The sequence below is a fragment of the Aethina tumida genome, chromosome 1 (assembly GCF_024364675.1).
Source record: "Aethina tumida isolate Nest 87 chromosome 1, icAetTumi1.1, whole genome shotgun sequence".
Classification (NCBI taxonomy): Eukaryota; Metazoa; Arthropoda; class Insecta; order Coleoptera; family Nitidulidae; genus Aethina; species Aethina tumida.
The window spans coordinates 53466096-53486697 of record NC_065435.1 but is presented as its reverse complement, the minus strand read 5'-3'; the positions used below and the strand labels follow the sequence as shown (position 1 = coordinate 53486697).

General features: G+C 32.0%; 1 protein-coding gene across 1 annotated transcript in view; it reads right to left on the bottom strand.

Annotated features, from left to right (window-relative positions):
- LOC109594111 (protein jagged-1b) overlaps positions 1-20392 on the bottom strand; it is a 95004-nt gene extending 74612 nt beyond the window's left edge. Inside the window, exons 1-2 of the mRNA XM_049961653.1 lie at positions 20155-20392; positions 9326-9622 (exon numbers count right to left, since the gene is read on the bottom strand). Coding sequence (XP_049817610.1) covers positions 9326-9622; positions 20155-20247 — 390 coding nt within the window. The 5' untranslated portion in view covers positions 20248-20392. The remainder of the gene's footprint in view (positions 1-9325; positions 9623-20154) is intronic.
- Positions 20393-20602: the final 210 nt, after the last annotated feature.

Here is a 20602-nt window from a genome sequence, read left to right as displayed (position 1 = left end):
AAAGCTATTCTTTGTTATCATTATAACTGAAACCTATTTTTGACTATTGCTTTATTAAATTAGACCTTCATCATGGTTGAGAAAAGGATTCCTGCTTCCTTATTAATAGATACTACTTTAGACAAAATATTTACAATTATTTAAATTTATTTTATGAATATATTCATCATTTGTAAAATCTGAGGCAATAACCAAAATTTTGTATTTCAGAGTTTTTTTTAAAACCGTTAAACTATTTTTATATCATTTAATGATATACAAAGTAAAAAAAGCGAATGAGTTTAGAATAAGTAGTCTTGAATATAGTTTTTTTTAATTATATTATTATAAATATTCAATTGACTTCCCACTTTTAGATAAAAAAATGTGTAAGAAACAACAGTTATAAATTATTTTTTTGTTTTGATCTCTTTGGAAGGAAATCCATCCGACAGATTAAACGTAATAATTAATAAAAGTGTTGATTATAACTGCGAAAGTGTTTTTGAAGATTGCCGTTCTGCATTCAGTGAATTCTTCCGGGATATGAATGCGTTCTGTTAGTTTCTCACGTTTGTAATTGTACGGATTTGGCGGACGCAAAGAAGGAAGACATTTACAAGCATCCAGACATTGGAGATAAAAGAGTGGACAAGCTCTTATCAAAACAAATGGTCCGTTCGGCGTTGGAACACCGGTAGTGCAATGTGTGGGTTAGAGACGATTGTATTCGCTTCGAATACACATAATATCAAGATTAATTCATACAATTACATTTGAATGTCCGCGAGAAAAGGCCGATCCGCGAGCCGCACAGTGTTCGCCGCGCAATTTACATATGTCATAACTTTAGATATTCCACGACATTTTTCACGGACCGTCGTCGTATTCCTAGGCTTTACGGGTCTCCAGGTGTATGACGGCAAAACTATGCAGCCGCTTATGTCGCTGCGCCGCCCAAGATAAATGGTCTACACTTCTCTGAGTTATTGTAGCCACCATTAATTTCAGATGGAAAAAACACGGATGTGTCATTAGATTCTTTGTGGATTCCGCGAAACCGCCGCGAAGAATCGAAAAAATCCTATTTATTAATTAACTGTAAATTCACAGTCGTAGGAATGCTGTCGCGATCAAACGGAAAAATTTCACCACAAGAAACCCAGGGAAATTAATTGATGGATGGCTACACACTTAGTTTTTAACATCGGACGATAAAATTAAATTAATAAACGTTTTCCATTGGCGCGTTATCTTTTTTTCCTGGTCGCCATTAAATCCGGAGTTTCCACATGCATGCGACTAGAAACGGACGGAATGCGTGTGCTCGCAGACCATCTCATAAATGGGTTAAATATTCCAAAGAAGGCAAATAATACGGGCAATACAGTTAGTTAGTTCAAATAGCGGAATCCCAGCGTTTGCATAAAATTAATCGGACTGACAGGACAGACAATGGTTTTATTGAGGACAATTGGTGTATGATGCTGAGTATTTTCGTCCAAAGATGGAAACTGGTCTAATGAAAAGGGAACGTTCCTCTACGAGATTTAATCTGAACTAATTTATTCCAAAACCGGATTGAACTTCCGAGTGAGATTGTCTAGCGATATAAGCCCTAACGACACTCTTAAATCGCTCTAACTGGACTCTAACACGCACTTAAACTAGTACTTAGTATCAGTTGCAGAGCTTTGTCTCGACTGTTTAACTAAATTGCCAACCGTATACCTTGCATATCCCTGGCCGGTTATATCTCAGATAAAATTGGTAATTAGTTGGAATGTATTAGTGCTTAGTCATACAAATTGTTTAATTGGTGACAACACGTCGGGTTCGTGGTTTTGTCGTTTCCCCTGAAACCCGACGCATTAACTGAATTTACGACGAGCTCTCTATGATGGATGTTCAAGATCGTTTATGTTTGATGAGGCAGATAATATCTTGTTACATGTGGGATCAACACTCTTATTATTCCCATGGCGGCAATTTTTGATACAACCGAGTTCCTCATACCTTTTCAGTCACTACTAATTTGTTATCTCTTATAATCCTATAACATTATGAATGTATTTAGCAGTGGTCAGGAACGGTCCATCTGTGGCGATCACGAATCTGTCATTGTATTTGTCTCGTACCAAAGGAAAAAAAAAAACAACAAATGGAATAAATCACCAACATCATAAATAATTTACAGTTATAACACGAAACTTCAATCGGAAATTCGTTCCGTGGACATAATTAATTGCAGAACATTAGCAACAAATAAACACAGCTGACGTGTTATGTTACGTTGGGACGACGATTAATCCAATTGTCTTCGGACACACATTCTCGCGCATTAATTAAACACGGATCAACCGTATCGACGTAAAGCAATTTTCGGATAGTATTTATAAACTGTTCAATCATGTGCAGGTGCCTCGGGACCATGTCAACGATCTTAGCCGTCTGGAATTAGCATGTAGCAGGCGTTATGTAAACAATTCAGGGAAATTATAACAATCGGCGGTGGATTTATTGACTGCCGAACTCGACGCGCGTGAATTTTAACGCTTTTGTTGCCAGCTTTGACCGTCATTTAATTTATTGACTATGAATGGAGACACTTTTCGTTCCCACCCAACTTGTTATCCTCGTCGTAGTTCAACCAGACGTTTTCTAGGATTCATGCTTGTTGATGATATCCAGCCATTAAGTATAAATACAAGAAGAAGACAGCGTCAAGTCGAAGATGCTCTCTGACCCAAATCCCGGGAAGTATATATTTGTTAGCAGAAAGAAGACAATGACGATTAGAATGTGCGGCATTCGATATTCTCCGTGCACATTTGGACGTATTATGACTATTAATAATCGGCCCGAATGGACTGATTGATTAAAATAAAGGCGAGGAGTACTTCAGTGTCCAGTTAGTGTTGTGTGAAAATATTCAATTAATCTGACACACGTAACAGTGAGATAATTAATAATATTTATCCACTTGTCAATGAAGAGGCGACCTGCTTACAGGAAATTAATGATGGCAGCATACGATTATCGGTCGTATATGTAAATAGTGTACTTGAAAGGACATTGTTATCGAATTGTAATTGCACCGGTCATTGATTAATATTATATTTAATTTCAACAGTATTTGTACGACGAATATTTTCCACACCAATTAAAAAGACCTATTGTGGGTCGTGTTACATAAAAAATATGTTGTGTATATATAATTCAGCCATTGTTGTTCCAAACACTAATTGTATAACATTTATATAACGCCGTACATAATTTATCTATGTAGGTATAGATTTCAATCAGACATTTATTTTGATACAATGATTCTTCATACATCAGACATAAATATATTATCTGTGGATTTCTACCTGTCAGTTTTTATTAGTAGGCAATCATTTTTATATATTAGACAGGCTCGATAATTTATATTGACCTTATTTATATATTTCGCCGACGAATATGGTCTCTTAACAAGCACAAATAAGTATAAAACATGAAAAATTCAATTCATTAGCCTCGATACGTATTTGATTTTTATGTTTGCCATACAAATTGGATTTTATGTTAATGGTGCAATTATGGAGACATTAAACCAGACAGTCGTTTTAATCAAATCGGTAATAACATTAATGCACTTACAATCATTAAAAGGTATGAATTTCTCATGAGTAACTTGTAACAAATACAAATCGATAAGCATAATCAACAGAGTTTCTGTGGAAACAGCCGAGTTGTTATTTTATTGTTGTGCATGGAAATTAAATCAATTTACATATGTTGCAAAATTATTCTACGTTACTAAAGGATATTGTCAATGGACAAGTGACAATTTTATGTTCTGTGAATGAAAATTTAATATAACATTGAAAGGAGATGGAGGAGTTTCTATGGGAACAGATAAGTTATTTTATTATTATGCATGGAAACATTTACATTTGTAATACAATTATTTTATATTGGTAAAGAATATTATTAAAGGACCAATAAAAATTTTGTATTTACTGAAGGAACATGAAGTTTTTTTTACAGAAAGGCTCTCTGTACAAACAAATAAGTTATTTACTAAGTCTGGACAAGTGATAATTTTGTATTCAGTGAATGAAAATATAAGAATAAAAAAGTTATTTTATTGTTATGCATAGACATATTACATTTGTAATAAAATTGTTCTATACTACTAAAGAATATTATCAAAGAACAAATAAAAATTTATTTTTAGTGAATTAATATGAAATATTTTATTTATGGAAGGAGTTTCTGTACAAACAAATAAGTTATTTACTAAGTCTGGACAAGTGACAATTTTGTATTCAGTGAATAAAAATTCAATATTATATTGAAAGGGGGTTGGGGAGTTTCTATGGGAATAGACAAGTTATTTTATTATAATGCATGGAAACGTTATATTTGTGATAAAATTATTCTGTATTACAAAGGAATATGATCAAAGAACCAATAAAAATTTTGTATTTAGTTAATGAATATGAAATATCTTATTTACAGGACGAGTTTCTGTAAAAACAAATAAGTTATTTACTAAATCAGGACAAGTGTTGAGTTGAAATAGATGTATTGATTTCTAAAAACACTTCCCATTTAATGCTACAAAATAAGTTTACATAAATATGATGAGTTTAATTAGTTTTTTTACTACTTCATGTTTGTGTGAAATAATTTGTAGTGTATAAATGATGAAATCCAACAATTTTATATATTGCATCGCAGACGATTATTAAATATATTTATTGACGCTGATTTAGAACAATAAGAAAAACGACTGTCCCAAAATAGAATAAAATCCAGAACAATGTAACAAACAATGCCTTAACTGTTTAAGAATGATAGTGTTGTTTGGAGTTATTTAACCCGACGATTTCATACTAATTAAGTACTGATTGAGTTGCCTTATATAGATTTGATGTAATTAACGTTTTTAATAATTAAATATTGTTGTATCATGACGAAAACGTTCTGTTGTTTTATACACTCAACTTTCTAATTAGGGTGCACATCAAAACAATGAGAAAAAAAAATATGAAAACAATGTGCTTAAATGGTAATCTGTGCCAAACATCAAAAACGGCAAAATGGAAGACGGCGGCAACGCCGTAAATTGTGGATAACCATTAAGTAACCTGTCGTGCGTGAATTTTTATTATCATGCTCCATTTGTAAACGAAATTTTTTTATGAGTAAATCGTTGCAATGTTTCTCGTCGTAAATACTATTGTTTAAAATTAAACATTTTCCGCATTTCGTTGGTAATTGTGTTATAAAATTTAAAGTCAGCTAAGGTAAATTATTCACAATCAATTTACCATGCCGTACAAAACATTCATTTGTCAGGTCTATTAGTATTATAAAAAGCTCGTGCTTAGCCTTACTGGCGAATAAATGGTTAGGTCCCGATAGAATAAATTGGGCGCGATCTGATTTACGATGTAAGTGTAATTATTTTCGGTACCGTTCAAATATGGCAATGATAATTACAGGATATGATGGTGGTTATTAACAATGCTCATTGGAACCGCAATAAATAAGATAAATGAAACGATATTTTACTTTTAATTACTGATTGTAGTGGAATATCCACCTACCAGCATATAATAAATAATTACGAAATTCGATCAAAAAGCTTGATGACCTTAGTCTGGTCAAACTCAGGCAAGGTCGGCGGGAGAGTTTGAGATCTCGATTCAGCCAGCAATAAAGAAATATCAAAAATAATGATACGCTTCTTAATTCTCCCATATAATAAATGAGGCACAATTTCGAGTTTTTTACTGCCGAGGAATGGGTATTATCCGTTTAAAACTTTGTGATAATTGCAATAAAAAGCCTCGGTCACAAATTGTTATATTAAAAGCAATTATCAGCATTAATCGCTGTTTGTCACGACATGTTTACCAGTAGCTCTGTGCGGCAAAAGAATTATAATCACATTTGGCATAGGAAGACGTTATTTATGTAAGTATTCTTTCCCAGTATTGGCCGTCCACGGCATTCCGTCACGTGACATTTACCTGATAACTCGATGCTTTCAGTCCGGGCCTACTTGATTGATATCCCATAGGAGACTCCTCGGACAAATAATAGATGAATTGATCAACGAGTCGTTTGTTATTTGTGTGGATGCACTGCGCACGATAACTAAATAAGGCACTACCTGTTTGAATTTAAAGCCTAATTGTTTTGTCCGCGGCGGAAAAATCGAACGCACTCCAATAAATTTATCGCCCAGTCAACTTTCAATTTCTTGCATACGTAAATTTTATTGTTCCCAGTGTGAATAAAGACTTAAAGGAGTTTTTTAAATGGGGCATCGAAAATGATCCAATTTTCTTTGTCCGAAGTATCGAACGTAACCAGGAGCAGCAGCCTCCGATCCGTGCCGTACTATAACCGGACCTCAAGTCCCATCCTCAAACGCCACGAAACGGGTTTCATCGTCGGATAAAGTTGGAAAATGATTGCGATAAATGAATTGGCATAAAATAATTAGGTGGCTGATATATTTCCTGAATGGATGGCAAAAAGCACCACGGCGCGGTTTTTTCCAATTCGTCCGCGAGCCGAGGCGAGTACGTGGTGCGGACGTCGATGAATGCAAGTCAGAGACTGTCCGCCAGGACCGGCTAAGCATACACAATGAGCAGGCACCGTTTTCCCACGGTGCCTCGACTAGCACACAGGCCGTGATGTCATAGTGTTGGCTCATGCACGTACATGTTCATTGAGCGAGTACTCCGAATATCGTCAATGTCACCACCACGCAGCGAGTTATTATGTAAATGTGCGTCTAATCGGCCAGTCAGGAACTTACGGGAGCAAATTGATAATTACGGCTCATTAGGCGGGCGGTGGTCCTCTGTAAAAATGCGTTATGCCCCGACGGAATTTTCGACATGTTTTCTCCGGCCTAGGACCAGGTTTTTTTGTTAACAACCAGTGAAATTGTGCTTAAAAAATTTTATCTCCATGAACTTTCAATTTTTTTCGCACTAATAAATTGAAATGAAGAAACGACAAGTATTCGGTCATATCAAAATGTTAATTAAGTCCATATAGATTATGGAAGGAGTTTTACTGGTCCCCCACATATGTTAAAACTATTATTGGACTGAAATACCGCCAAAAATGACCGTTGTAGCTAAGAAATTTATTTCCTAACCTTGAAATTATTTCACAACCAGTGATTAATAAATAAAATTTCACATTACTTACATAAAATACTTCAATGTTCAATCAATAAAAAAGAAAAGCATATATAACAAGTCTACTTTTTAAATAACAAAGCTAATTAAATAAAATTAGTCAAATATAACATAGTTTTAAATGAACAAGATTGAAATGTACCATAAAATAAGGAGCAGAAGTGAATGACTTACAACTTAATTTGTGATCTTTGTGGGTTTTTGGTCTGGCCGAGGCGGTTAAGTAAAGGCCCAAGTTAAACGTCACCATTCTGTCCAATTTGTACGTTAACAATTAGAGTCGAAAATCAGTATTTTAATTACGGGAGCGAGAGAGAAGCGGTCACAATGGGCTTTAATTTATTTTACGAAAATGAACCGGTTGCAATTCAAAAAATCCCATAACATCGAACTGTTAATGAAGAAAATAAACGAGAGAGACCCTTTACATTCCACACTAACTAAAAGCGGACCTAATCCGAATTACCTGAAATATGTTTCTCTTTCTGACAACAAAAAAGGATTCTAGTGCCATCTTCTACAACTGGACATAATAAAAGATAAACTATAGGGACTTATCACATCATTATTGGAGGACCGCTCACCGGTTCCGTCTCTTTTCACGTCGCGGTTAAAATAAGGACGCGAGATTACGGTCTTTGAACGTCGTATTTCGTTTTATTATACAAAAAAGGTCCCCACAGAACGAACGAGTCGAACGGATGTGTAGTGCACGACGATTAAACAGGTTAAACACAAAAACCACGGCTTTTGGTTACATTTCGAATCGACCGCCACACACCAATTATGACTTTTCGTATGGTACAAACGTTTGCGCCAATCGACATCTTTGATGTGCGATAAGCGAAAACACCTTCAGTACGCGAGGAATGCTTTAATAAACAAACCATTTATTTTAAGTCACAAGCGGCCATAACTGTATGCGTTTGCACAATTTGCATAAATCTTCATTTTGCAAACACATTTAACGGATACGAGACACTATTTAATACTTTCTGTTTCCTTTTCTGAGGTTTTTTTATTGCAATTACTCCAATGATTTATATATTGGTCAAGTTCAATTGGCAGGAAGTACACAAATAACGGATGTAAATAGCATTTTTAGCATTGATATAAAAGTTATATCTTAGTGCAGTGGCACGTAACGTTCACCTACAGCATTTAATCCATCATATTAACATCAATTAATGAATTTAAGTGGCATATGTCTAGATGTTGTTGAATGCTATTGCATGAAATAAAATGGGCTTAGTTATATGTAATTAAGCAACATCTACTCGAGCAAATACATACAGGAGTCTTATAGAATCATTGTCTACAATTGGGTACCGAGAAATTATCCCCGTAACTCTGTAATCATTTGCTTTAATGTTCAGTTAAAAATGACTCACAATGAGCATTTGAAATTGCTGGGATATACTTCGGTCGTTATTTTGTTCTTGTTTTTGTAATAATGACACAGGCGGTGCGGCAATTAAGAGAATTAATTGGGAAATTGAATTCATCATATCAATTGTTAATTTCCCGAATCACGATACGGAGGAGACAGACGACTTTCAAATAAACTGCCCATTGTAATTGGCGATTAGTTATTGAATCACCGTAGGAAATTTGCATCTTATGATTTATTAATTAGTTTAGCAGTTTCTCACGAATCTTTCTCTACGCTCAGGCATTTAGCATATTAGTATTTGTATCACCTGAATATTAATTTATGTTAATTCGTACGTAGGCAATACAACTAACACAAGAAACCAATCATACAGATTGCACAAGTGTAAAACCGTAGATATTAATTTAAAACGAAGGTTAATGGGTTTGCAGAGAAAATACTTGTAGAAGTCATAAAAATTCCACTTGAAGTAGAATCACATTTTTGCTACAGTGCGTCAGTTCTAATTGCTATAAAACTTTATTTGCTCCTCTATTCCAATTTTTGAAATGCCACCATCGGCATCAACTAATGAATAATGTAGATCAAAATGGCTCTTGCAACTTTTCATTTTGACACACCCCATTACTTCTTCCATCACCATGTACCATTTCAAAAGAAGTAAAGCAATTCCTTAGTCGATACCTTAACCCCTCCGTGTTCGATTAAGCAACGGCGTAAAAAGAAATGCACTTACCGTCCATCTAAATGTGAATGGCAGCACCAGTTTTCCGCGTTCCGGATCGGACAACGTGAACGAGTCTCTTCCCAGCACTTGGCTGGAGTTGCTGCCGAACGAGCAGCTACCCGTGCTGGTGATGTTGCTTTGGTATTCCTTGAGGCACAGCCGGAAGAAGGTGTTGCATGGCGCCGAGCAGCGTCCCGTCACCGGCGACCGAACACCGCCTCCACAGCACTCGCCACTTTTCAATTCACTGCGCGGGTTCGCTATCTCGAGCACCTGCAGTTCGAAAATCCCTGACCCGTGGGTGCACTGAAATAACACAGAAAAAAATCTCATCAATATCTTCAAATTAAATTTTATAAGGGGGGGAGATGAAATTTTGGGGGTTGCGGGCAATTTTCTTTGTCCCATGAGAAGCTGTATCAAAGAAAATTGTTTAAGCCTGTAGGGACCACTTGAAAAATGGACCTGCACCAGGTTGGGTACCATGACTTGCTTCGAAAAAGAACGAAATATTACGTTTTATCTTTTGGATCAAACAACACAAATCCATAATTAAAATGGGTGACTGCGGACGTGTTCAGAACGAGGTGGTGTGGGATCATTAAATAATTAAGTAAGTAATTTTCTGACGCTTCGTTACATAACTCCGCCGCCGCCTTCTATTTCTAGAAATCCGGAACGGCGGACATCTTACCACCTGTTTTGGTTGTTTAATTTTCATGACCCTCCGCGTCTATTCCCATGGGTTTATTTATTATACAAAACAATACGGAACGGTGGCGTGCTATTTTAAAATTCAAATAAATACTCATTTCACTACTTAGTATGTAAACCTGGGCAATATCAGCCGTAATTTTGATTAATTTTCTGAGAAAATGGGCCGCACTGTGGTCCCCGAAATTCAGTGATATCGATCTTTATTGCAGCTTAAAATTCTATTTGTATATTATGTTTGAAGAAATGGTGTAATTTCAAACTCGGGCAATACGGAATACTTGTCTGACTCGTATAATAAAATAAAGAATACAACACGATAACAACGTTGAATTATAGTACCGTAATACCTGTTTACCGTAAAAGCAACAAATTTGATTATGTACTGTTATCAATTATAAAAAAATATTACTTTTGCATTGTTGATATTAAATTAAACTGCGTCCATCAGCTTTCTAATGAACTGCTTTTAATTGCGGAATTTTTTGTGCTTTCACACGACAATGCGCGAGTAATTGCCTAAATAAACGCGGCCAATAATCGTTTTTATGTCGATGGCAACCATTAATTATTGAATTTCGTTGATCATTTTCAATAAGAAGTTGCCGTTGTTTTTCTAAGAATGCAGTTTTTACGTGTATTATAATTATGTGAAACAATTCCTTATTGTTGAGTTTGTTTTTTTAATTAACTGTATTAATTTTTCATAGGTAATCGAGAAGTTAAATAGGCGTAAATTATAAAGTATAATTCTGCAAATGTTTTTAATATTAAAAACAATACGCTTGATATTTATAAAAAATCTCAAGAATGTGCTCTTGTATTGTGCATAATGTTATGGTAATCAACAACGCGATTACCATATTCTTTTTATTAGAGATAAAGTATCCTATGTTGTGATAAATGCAGCTTAACCCGTGAGAAATGCCTGTCGGAAATAAAAAAAAAACCGCTAGTACACATTGCTGAGTACCAAATATTTGCTTTTTCAGCTACGTTTTCCCCAGCTGATAAAAATGAGTATCCGACTACTGCATTATCCGTTTGAAACTACGGTTCATTCGATACGAGACCAACAGCAAAACATGCAAAGCGTTACTTTTGATAAATCGAATCGAAAGATGACTTAAATAAAACACATGCAGTCGTGTGTCCTATAAATAAAAGCAATTTTCGCACGTTTACTTTACACACATCCGGATCAAACACGTACACGTAGATATTTACACAGATATTTACGCGTTCATACACAAGAACGTATTTTCTGCGACTCGACTGTTTTTTTTTTTTTTATTATTTTTCGTTAAATAAAGGAACGGTATCTGTTACTGTGCCGGTGATACTTGGCCAGTTTAGAATTTCTGACAAGCTCCGCAACACCAGTGTCGGATTTCGTACGGTGCACCGCGGTGTAGGAAACAAGACTCCCCGGCGAACTGTAAAAATCCGTTCAGGTGCATTTTCAGCCTTTTGAGACACCTGAAATAACGGATATGGAGGTTGAAGTTGAGGTTTTCCTGCACGGTTATGGTATCGCCGTTCCAATGGTTTATGTCCTCCAAAATTGATTGAACGTGCAAAAATAATGGACAATAGATACGCCCGGAGTTGACATGAGTTTCTCTTGGGAAGCGTGATTTTGGCACGGTTATGATTGGGAGCCTCGCCCACATTAATGATAATGCAACTATGAGAAAAGTGCCTTTTATTTACAACAATGGTCTCGTTAAAAATAGAACGGGCTCCTTCATGCCAATTTAACTGTGTAAAAATGGTACTGTCAGAAAAATTATACGTCGCTTTATGTTAGGAAAAGGATCACTGTTAAATGGTTTTTTGTTTGCATTGAATCCGAAAGGTGTAATTAAAAGGTACCCGTAATTTGGCGTGTCGATCAGGAGTGACACCGTTCAGTTTCGTCTATGATGGATGGCTATAATGTTTTCCAACAAAAGTACTATTGTATAATCGTAGCCGAAAACACCAGAGAAAGTACCGTGTTGCAATTGATACCTTGCCCATTCGTATAACCAAATATTAGCACATTAGAGCTGCAGCAACTCAAAAGGAAAAAAAAAACGTACAAACTACAAACCAGAGCAAGATTATTTGCGTAATAGCATTCGGTTTCTGACATACATTAACAGTGTTAATTTCGGAGATGAAACGAGCAAAATCATCTGTGGCGTGGATAGCGGTAAGAGTAGTCTGGCCATGTAATTAGGTAAGAAAATAAGCAGTTGCATAAAAACAAAGTTGTTCGTCCAATAACAATGATAATGACGAACTACTCTATAATAAATGTAGTTCGTATGCAAGTTGTGGCTATTAATAACTGAACTGAAAGCAACCTGCCTTACCGAATAACCGAGAATGCTTTTACACTGCCTGTGTTATTCAGCGCTTATTTTATTTTACTCAATTACATAGACCTGATATTTAATAATACACCTATTATCCGTAACAATGATGTAGATGCATGAGAACTAATACAATCAATATATCAATCTTTATTTTACAACACGCTGTTAATTTTTACTCTATAAAAACATACCGCACAAGTAAATGTCGAAGTACGTACAATTGCTAATTTAATAATTATCCAATTTCGTTAAATACCTACGTTCGTATATGCAAGGGTATTATTTCACGTTTTATTTAAAATCCACGTACAAGCACAGCTCGAGAGAATTAATTATGCATTCGGTCTTGCGCTTTAATTAGAAAAATCATAAATATTAACCGATTCATTTACGGTTTGGTTTTGAGGAACGGTCCGGAATATTATTTTAGATGATTGATTGGTATTGGTTATTCCGCTAAGTTAACTATGAATGTTGACAAGCAGAATGTTGTTATTAATTCATTGTAAACGAAACAATGGAATTCTGAAGATACGAACGTGTCGATGGTTGAATATTCTGAACCATTAACAACGTTTGTCGTTTCAATTCATCACTTCACTAAAAATCTAGATTAATTCGGCGTGATATTCAATAGAAATAGTTGTGTGTCATAAAATCAGTTTAAATTTTTTTCTAAGTAATTTTCTAGATCTAATATTTTATGTATCAACATTCAAATTTATTTTTTTTTTAATGTAAAAACACAAATAATAAATATTTTGTAACTATAAAAACGACTTTTTTAATCTTTTTGATTTTGATTTGTTTTTAAGCAATAATACTGAAAACAAATTTTATAGATAAATTAAAGCAATTTAACCATAAACAACAAATTTATAATGTAATAAATATTTTTCAATAATTTGATTATAATTAAATAAAAAAACATCAGAACAAATTTTTGACATAATTATTTTGTACACTCGTTTAATATAACAAAATTGTTGGGTCGAAAACTAAATATATATAAGTAATAGATTAAAATTGTTCTCAAAATAGTTTTCTAGATTTATCTTTTAAATAATTATAAAAAAGTATCTTAAACATAAAAACGATTAGGTCGATTATTACACTAAAATTTATAATCGAAAATTATAATTAATAATAATTAAGAAAAACATCAAAGTAATTATGTTAATTATAATTTAAAAAATTGTTTCAATTTTCAAAAATTTGATAATAAAAATAATTTGAACATGTAATTATTCCAATTTTAAATCATCATCACTTCATTAAAAGTTTATATTAATTCATTGTAGCATTCGATTAAAGTTGTTCCATGGGTTAAAAATTGTTTTTAAGGTAATTGTTTTCGAGGTAATTTCCTAGATTCAGTTTTTTATATTTCAATTCATTTCTTTAGTTATATTAAAATTTGATAATAATAAAAATAATTTGAACATGTAATTATTCCAATTTTAAATCATCACTTCATTAAAAATTTATATTAATTCATTGTAGTATTCGATTAACGTTGTCCCATGGGTTAAACATTGTTTTTAAGGTAATTTCCTAGATTCAGTTTTTTATTTTTCAATTCATTTCTTTTGTTATATTAAAATTTGATAATAATAAAAATAATTTGAACATGTAATTATTCCAATTTTAAATCATCATCACTTCATTAAAAATTTATATTAATTCATTGTAGTATTCGATTAAAGTTGTCCCATGGGTTAAACATTGTTTTCAAGGTAATTTACTAGATTCAGTTTTTTATTTTTCAATTCATTTCTTTAGTTATATTAAAATGAATATATTATAGGAGAATAATTATAATTTTCATTTCTTCAAATTTGAATTTTTTAAACATTTGAAATGATGAAAAATGATGTTGAAGTTAAACATTTAATTATTGCATAAAAAAACTTCTAAAAAAATGATAATAAAAATCGAATATTTACACAAATAAAGACGAATATTAAATATATCTACGTAAGTGAGAATTTAAATATATTTGTCAATATTTAACAAACATAAAAAGACAGATAATATTAACACACTATAGGCGGGCAGCAAAATAGTCCAAACTAAGTTGTTGAATTATAACAAAAATTAAGAGATAATTCTTTCAGTTCCGTATGTAAATCAATAGAGTAAAATTATCTCACCCCGCTTTTAAAGTAAGTACATTCAAAAAGGTAAAAATTACCCGGCCAGCTAATAATCAACAGTTCTCGAGACGGGTATTTTTACCCGACCCGCTTATAGTGTGTTAATAGGTATATTACATTATATAATAAATAAAATTTTGAATAATAATGAATAGATTTTAAAAACACTTGTATTTCTGAAAAAAAATTAAAATAGAATTAATTTAAAATAAGTTATTTTAGAGTGGTACTTATATTTCCTGGTATTACGAAATTAATTCTAATCAAAAGAAGCTTTCTGATAAAAATAGTTGGTCATTTCTATTAATTTTTGATGAGTTTTCAATTGAGAAAATTATAAAAAAACGTTAAACATTCCAAGCGACCATCAAAGCGCCGACTAAAAGTCGACGCCACAAGAAAAAACATATTACCAAATAAATTCGAATTATTTTTATGAACTTCTCATAGTTTAGTACCAATTTTCTAGTCGACTGGACGTATAATCCAGTGTTAAAACCCAACAATGGCCCGTCGATTTTTTCGTCAATGTCACAACCATTACGATCGAAAATAAGCAGCCAAGAAAAAGTTAATAACTTAACAATGCCTAAGGATCGCTTAACTTTTTAGCATCTCGGATTAATCGTCTCGAAACGCTAGATTACGTCGACATTGTTTTTGGTCGTTTTTTCCCTTTTTTCATTTGTTTCGTTTAAATTGTACGCGGTCTCGCTCCGTAGACCGGCCAGTCATTTTACTACCTCCGAGATCGGTTCTTGCACGCAATATTCCCTGTCCAGCTGTGTTTGTAGACAAGCTAAGCTACAAACTGGATTTTGAATAAATATTAAAACACCACGTGACCTTCTTAGGTAGAGCCTCTTTGCTCGTGTGCGCACTTCTAGGCCCGATACCGAGAAACGTTTTACAACACTGGAGGCTGTGTTAATTGTACGAGGAAAAAAATAAATAACGAAAACTGTGCGGTACCAGGACCGGACGACGCTACCAGCGATCGGCAACGGCGGCGGAACTGCACCAGATTTTCGTTTAAATGATTATCGTTATTAATGCTCTTTTGACTTGTGCTGTAACGACTTATGGAGGTGATAAAGTTTTTCATCTAATTGTCTCGCGACGTGTCATTTGTCTTGGTTTTTGCCGCGCTTCACTTCAATTAAAACGATGTGATCGTCGCACACAAAGACTGATGTCGTGGAATGCGTTGCACTTTTCCTATTAACCGTTCTTCTTTCCACATATAAGTAAACAATACATGGTGCTTTTTAAATTGAATGCCACTAAAATGCATTGTCCGTATCATTGGTAAAAACGTGACAGAATTCGAAATGTGACGGAGTCGTTGAAAAGTTCTTAAAAATTTACGATTCTACATGGGTCTTACATTGGTTATGTTAAAATTGAAAAGGCGAAGACAATACTCCACAAAATGGAACGGTGCACTAGACTTGTTTAATTGTATGATAATGAGGCAATTTATAATTAAATTAGCTTATAATTAAAAATTTAAGTATAAATACTTCCTATTTAACATATAATTAGAATCAAAATACCTGCATTAAGTGCCTAAATTAACTAAGCTGATTTGCATGTATTATAACTGGAGTAGAAAATTTACCGAATTTATTTATGTTCATGTACTTGTTCAGATTTATCTTGTTCACAAAAGCACTGTTGGAAGTAGATCGTTTAAGATAACGTACGAATTTTTACACTCACACACATGAGAGAGTGAAACTAGCCAGCATTGTTTTTAATTTCGAACAATTAAAGTAAATGTGAATTATTCAAACGTCTTGTGACAACAGCACGTTATTTGTTTTTCGGCTTGTTGATTGATATTCGAAACCGTCAAGCACTAATATTTCTTAGCGCTTCAAGCAGTTTATGCAAACATAACCTATATTTGCCCAGATCTTCTGAGATACTAAAAAAATAACATAAAACAAATATAAATACATTAACAGGACATTAATGCGTTGAATAATAATTAGAATTTACTTGCTGTTATTTCAAAATACTAGTCGCGAGACTAAGTTCTGCAAATATTTGTTTAACCCCACTCTTTTTTATGTTTTCCACTTTCGAAGAACAGGATCTTCAAAGTGGACAACCGAGAATATCTCCATAAAAATAACAATTTTTAAATGCACCTCAGAACATTATTTCAAATTCTATAGTACGCAATAATTGGTTACGATTAAATTGAACTTATAAGACTAATTTTAATTGATTTTTTTTGACTAATAACAATAAATTAGTATAAATTAATTTTCACTTCACTTAAAATTGATACGGAATTACATCAAATTGATTACTTTAATAACATCAATTATTTTTTGTTTATTCCATTTTTTATTAGAAATTTGTTATCGAATAATGTAACACCCGATGGATAGAGAGCAATTTTTCTTCCTCATTGCTACTATTAGTTAACAATCAATATTAAGAATGGGAACATGCACATTATATTAATTAAATTTTCATCGATTTGAATATCAATATTGGGGTTGAGGAACTAATTAATCATATGAATGCTAGTGGTTTATAAACCAGAACCGAATTAATTAAAATATGTTGGAAATTAATTAATCGACGATGTTGTTTTGTATCTTATGGCTTTTGCATAAGCTGGAATGTTTTGAAGATGAATAAAATTTAATTATTAGAATAAAATATAATTTACAAATTAAAAAAAAAAACAGCTAATTAACTATAACGAAAATAAAATGAGTAATTAGATATTTGAATAACATAAGTTTATTTTTTATTGCGCATAACAAACAATATACCAAAGATATTTCTTCTCAAAATTATAATTAAAAACATTCTTAGAATAAAATATAGGTGTGTTTTTAACAATTAACTTTTCTGTAGAATTTTACCATTTTTGATTAAAAAAATTATAATATAATAATATTGTCGTAGAAATACTATTTTAAGTCCGTAATTAAATAAATATAGTAATAATAAACAGTTTTTTTTACTGAAGAGAAATTACAATATTTTAATACTTCTAGAAATATTAAATTAAAACATATTAATTTAAAACAAGAAAAAAAGTTGATGTTTATAAAAACTTTTGAGAAGGCTTTTTTCCTAAAGATGACACTGAATTAGATTGATTTTGATTAACATTTAACCAGCCCTATCGTTTATGTAGCATATTAGATATTCTTATACCACGACTTGAATTTACAACAAGCTGCGCAAATATGTATTTAGTTAGATAAAATGACGTCCGATTCTAGAGGAAATTGGATAATGATTTTTTTAATGCATAAAATATTTATTCTTCAAATATTAAATAAAATGTGTCCATGTTTACTTGAAAACAAACTATTTTATAAGTATATGTGAGAATATCTTGAATTCCTCTAGAATTGCATTATAACTGAATTCAAAGAATTTATTTTTTTATAATGATTTTTTGCTTAATTGTACAACGCTGGTGTATTTTAAATCACGCTAATTATAACAAGTTTTGGTGAAAACGTTATTTGTATTTTTTATTATCTGGACTAAACATTCAAGTTTTGAGTTCTGATCTACTAATCTACATTGATAAATACAAGTTGCATTTGTTTTATAAAATAAATAAAAATCTCATTTATAAAACACTTATAAAAATTTAATAATTTTATGAGAAGAAATTTTGGCTTTAAATTTTAAAAACGTTGCGGTTATTTTCTGTAATAAATAAAAAAATAGTTAATAAAAATGCTGTGTGAATGTTAACATATACACTATTAATAAATATTATATATGATAAAATTTTAGTAAGAAAACGTAGAGGTTGTGTACACATGTATAACATCCGTGTAATTTAAATAATAATTTTCTTAACAAAACCCTTTAAGTTTTAAACTGTGATTAAATAATTCGATGTATTTGCATATTTATGATAAATTCATTAAGTCTATTTTATATCTAAAGAAGTTGTATTCATTATTTTATAATAAATAAAGTGAATATTAGATAAATTAGAATATAAATATGAAAACATTATGAATATGAGCTTTTTAAGCTATTTATTGTAGTCTGAATAAATCCCGAGTAGACTTTTCTAAGTTAAATTTTTATAATAAAAATAAACGAATCAAAATACAAAATATACTTATATTTAATATTATGTCTAGGATTAAATTTCAAACAAATATAAACTGTTGAATTCAGAGAATTATGGAAGAATTTAATTTTATTTGCTGAATATTTTGCTCACTATTATATATTTTTCATAATTTAAACAACTCTAAATCCATAAATTTTAACAAAAATGTTTTATATTCTTTAATTATACGGTCTAACCCTTTAAGCGTCCAATAGTCAGAAAATATTTATTGTAGTTTAGATAAATTCTGAACATACATATCTATATTGTCAATAGTTTATTTAAATTTGAAAATAGAAGTTTCTTTAATTTTTTATAATAAAATAAACTAATCAAAATAAAAAATATATTTATAATAAATATTATGACCGTCATTAAATTTCAGTCAGACCCCATAAACTGTTGTATTTAAAGAATTATGGAAGAATTTATATTTTCTTATGTATTATTGATCACTTGCACAACTTTCATTTTATTTAAATAACTTTATTTATATTAAGAACTTTTGGTGAACATGTTTTTTATATATATATATTTTTTTAATTTTGATAAATCTTGAGCAGACTTATCCATATTATTAACAATTTATTTATTTAAAATAAAAGTTTCATTAATTTTGTATAATAAAAATCAACGAATTAAAATAAAAATAAATTTATAATAAATATTAATATGATTAAATTTCAGTCAGGTAACATAAACTGTTGTATTCAATGAATTATGTAAGGATTTATTTTTTCTTATGTATTTTTGATCACTTGTATAACTTACAATTTTTTTTGATTAACTTTATTTATATGAAGAAATTTTGGTGAACATGTTTTTATATTTTTTCATTATCTGGTCTAACCCTCAAGCTTTAAATGGCAATAAAAAATTTATTTCAGTTTGGATAAATCCTGAGCACATTGTCAGCAATATATTTAAATTAATAAATAATATTTAAATTAATAAATAATAAAAATCGGCGAATAAAAGTAAAAAATATATTTATAATAAATGATTACGATTAAATTTCAGTAGATAACATAAACTGTTGTAATCAAAGAATTCTGGAAAAAAAAACATTTTTTTCTATTTTTCCTCGCTCTTGTGTAAATTAAATAAGTTTATTTATATTAGGAAATTTTGGTGAAAATATTTTAATTTTTTAATTATTCGGATTAACCTTATTATTATTAATCTTTAAAACGCAATGAGCGGACTTATATATATTTTCAATAAATGTATTTAAATTAGAAAATGGAAATTTTTATAATGAAAATAAACGAATAAAAATACAAAATATACTTATAATATAAATATTATGAATGTGTATTTAATCTTACTCAGACAACATATATTGTTTATAACAAAAATAATTAGGTTCACTTCATGAAATTATCCAGCTTAGATTTAGAGAAGGAAAACAATTGATTGGAGTTCTCAATAAAAATAGAAAATAATTAAAAAGTGGACAACGTCCGTCGGCCTGAAGACCGAACCCCATACCTGCAGCAATGTCAGCAAGAGCAGGAAGAACTGCAACAAATATCCATGGGTCATGCTCCTACACAACAATCGCCACATGACACTGCACATCATCACTGCAAACGTAGCGTCGCGACGTGTCAACAACCATCGGTACAATCCATGAAAGAATACGCGGCGGCGGGCTCTTTTTGCTCAACGTGCGTCAAAACGTCGTCTGCGATCGGTGAACGGACGCGTGTCTCTCAGGCACCTCAGAAACGACACGCTCTGTACAACGGGCGATCGACTACTGGGAGATCGCGCAGCCGCAGGCACCCCTCTCGCTCAGGGGCCAACAGCATCCATAAGGACCAATCGGATTGTGGGCTCAGCGACTTCCTTTGTGCACCGTGCACACCGGAGCGATGTTTGGCTGTTTGGCTGCTCCGGGGCAACAACTACTTGTTGATCGTTCGACGATCGTCGT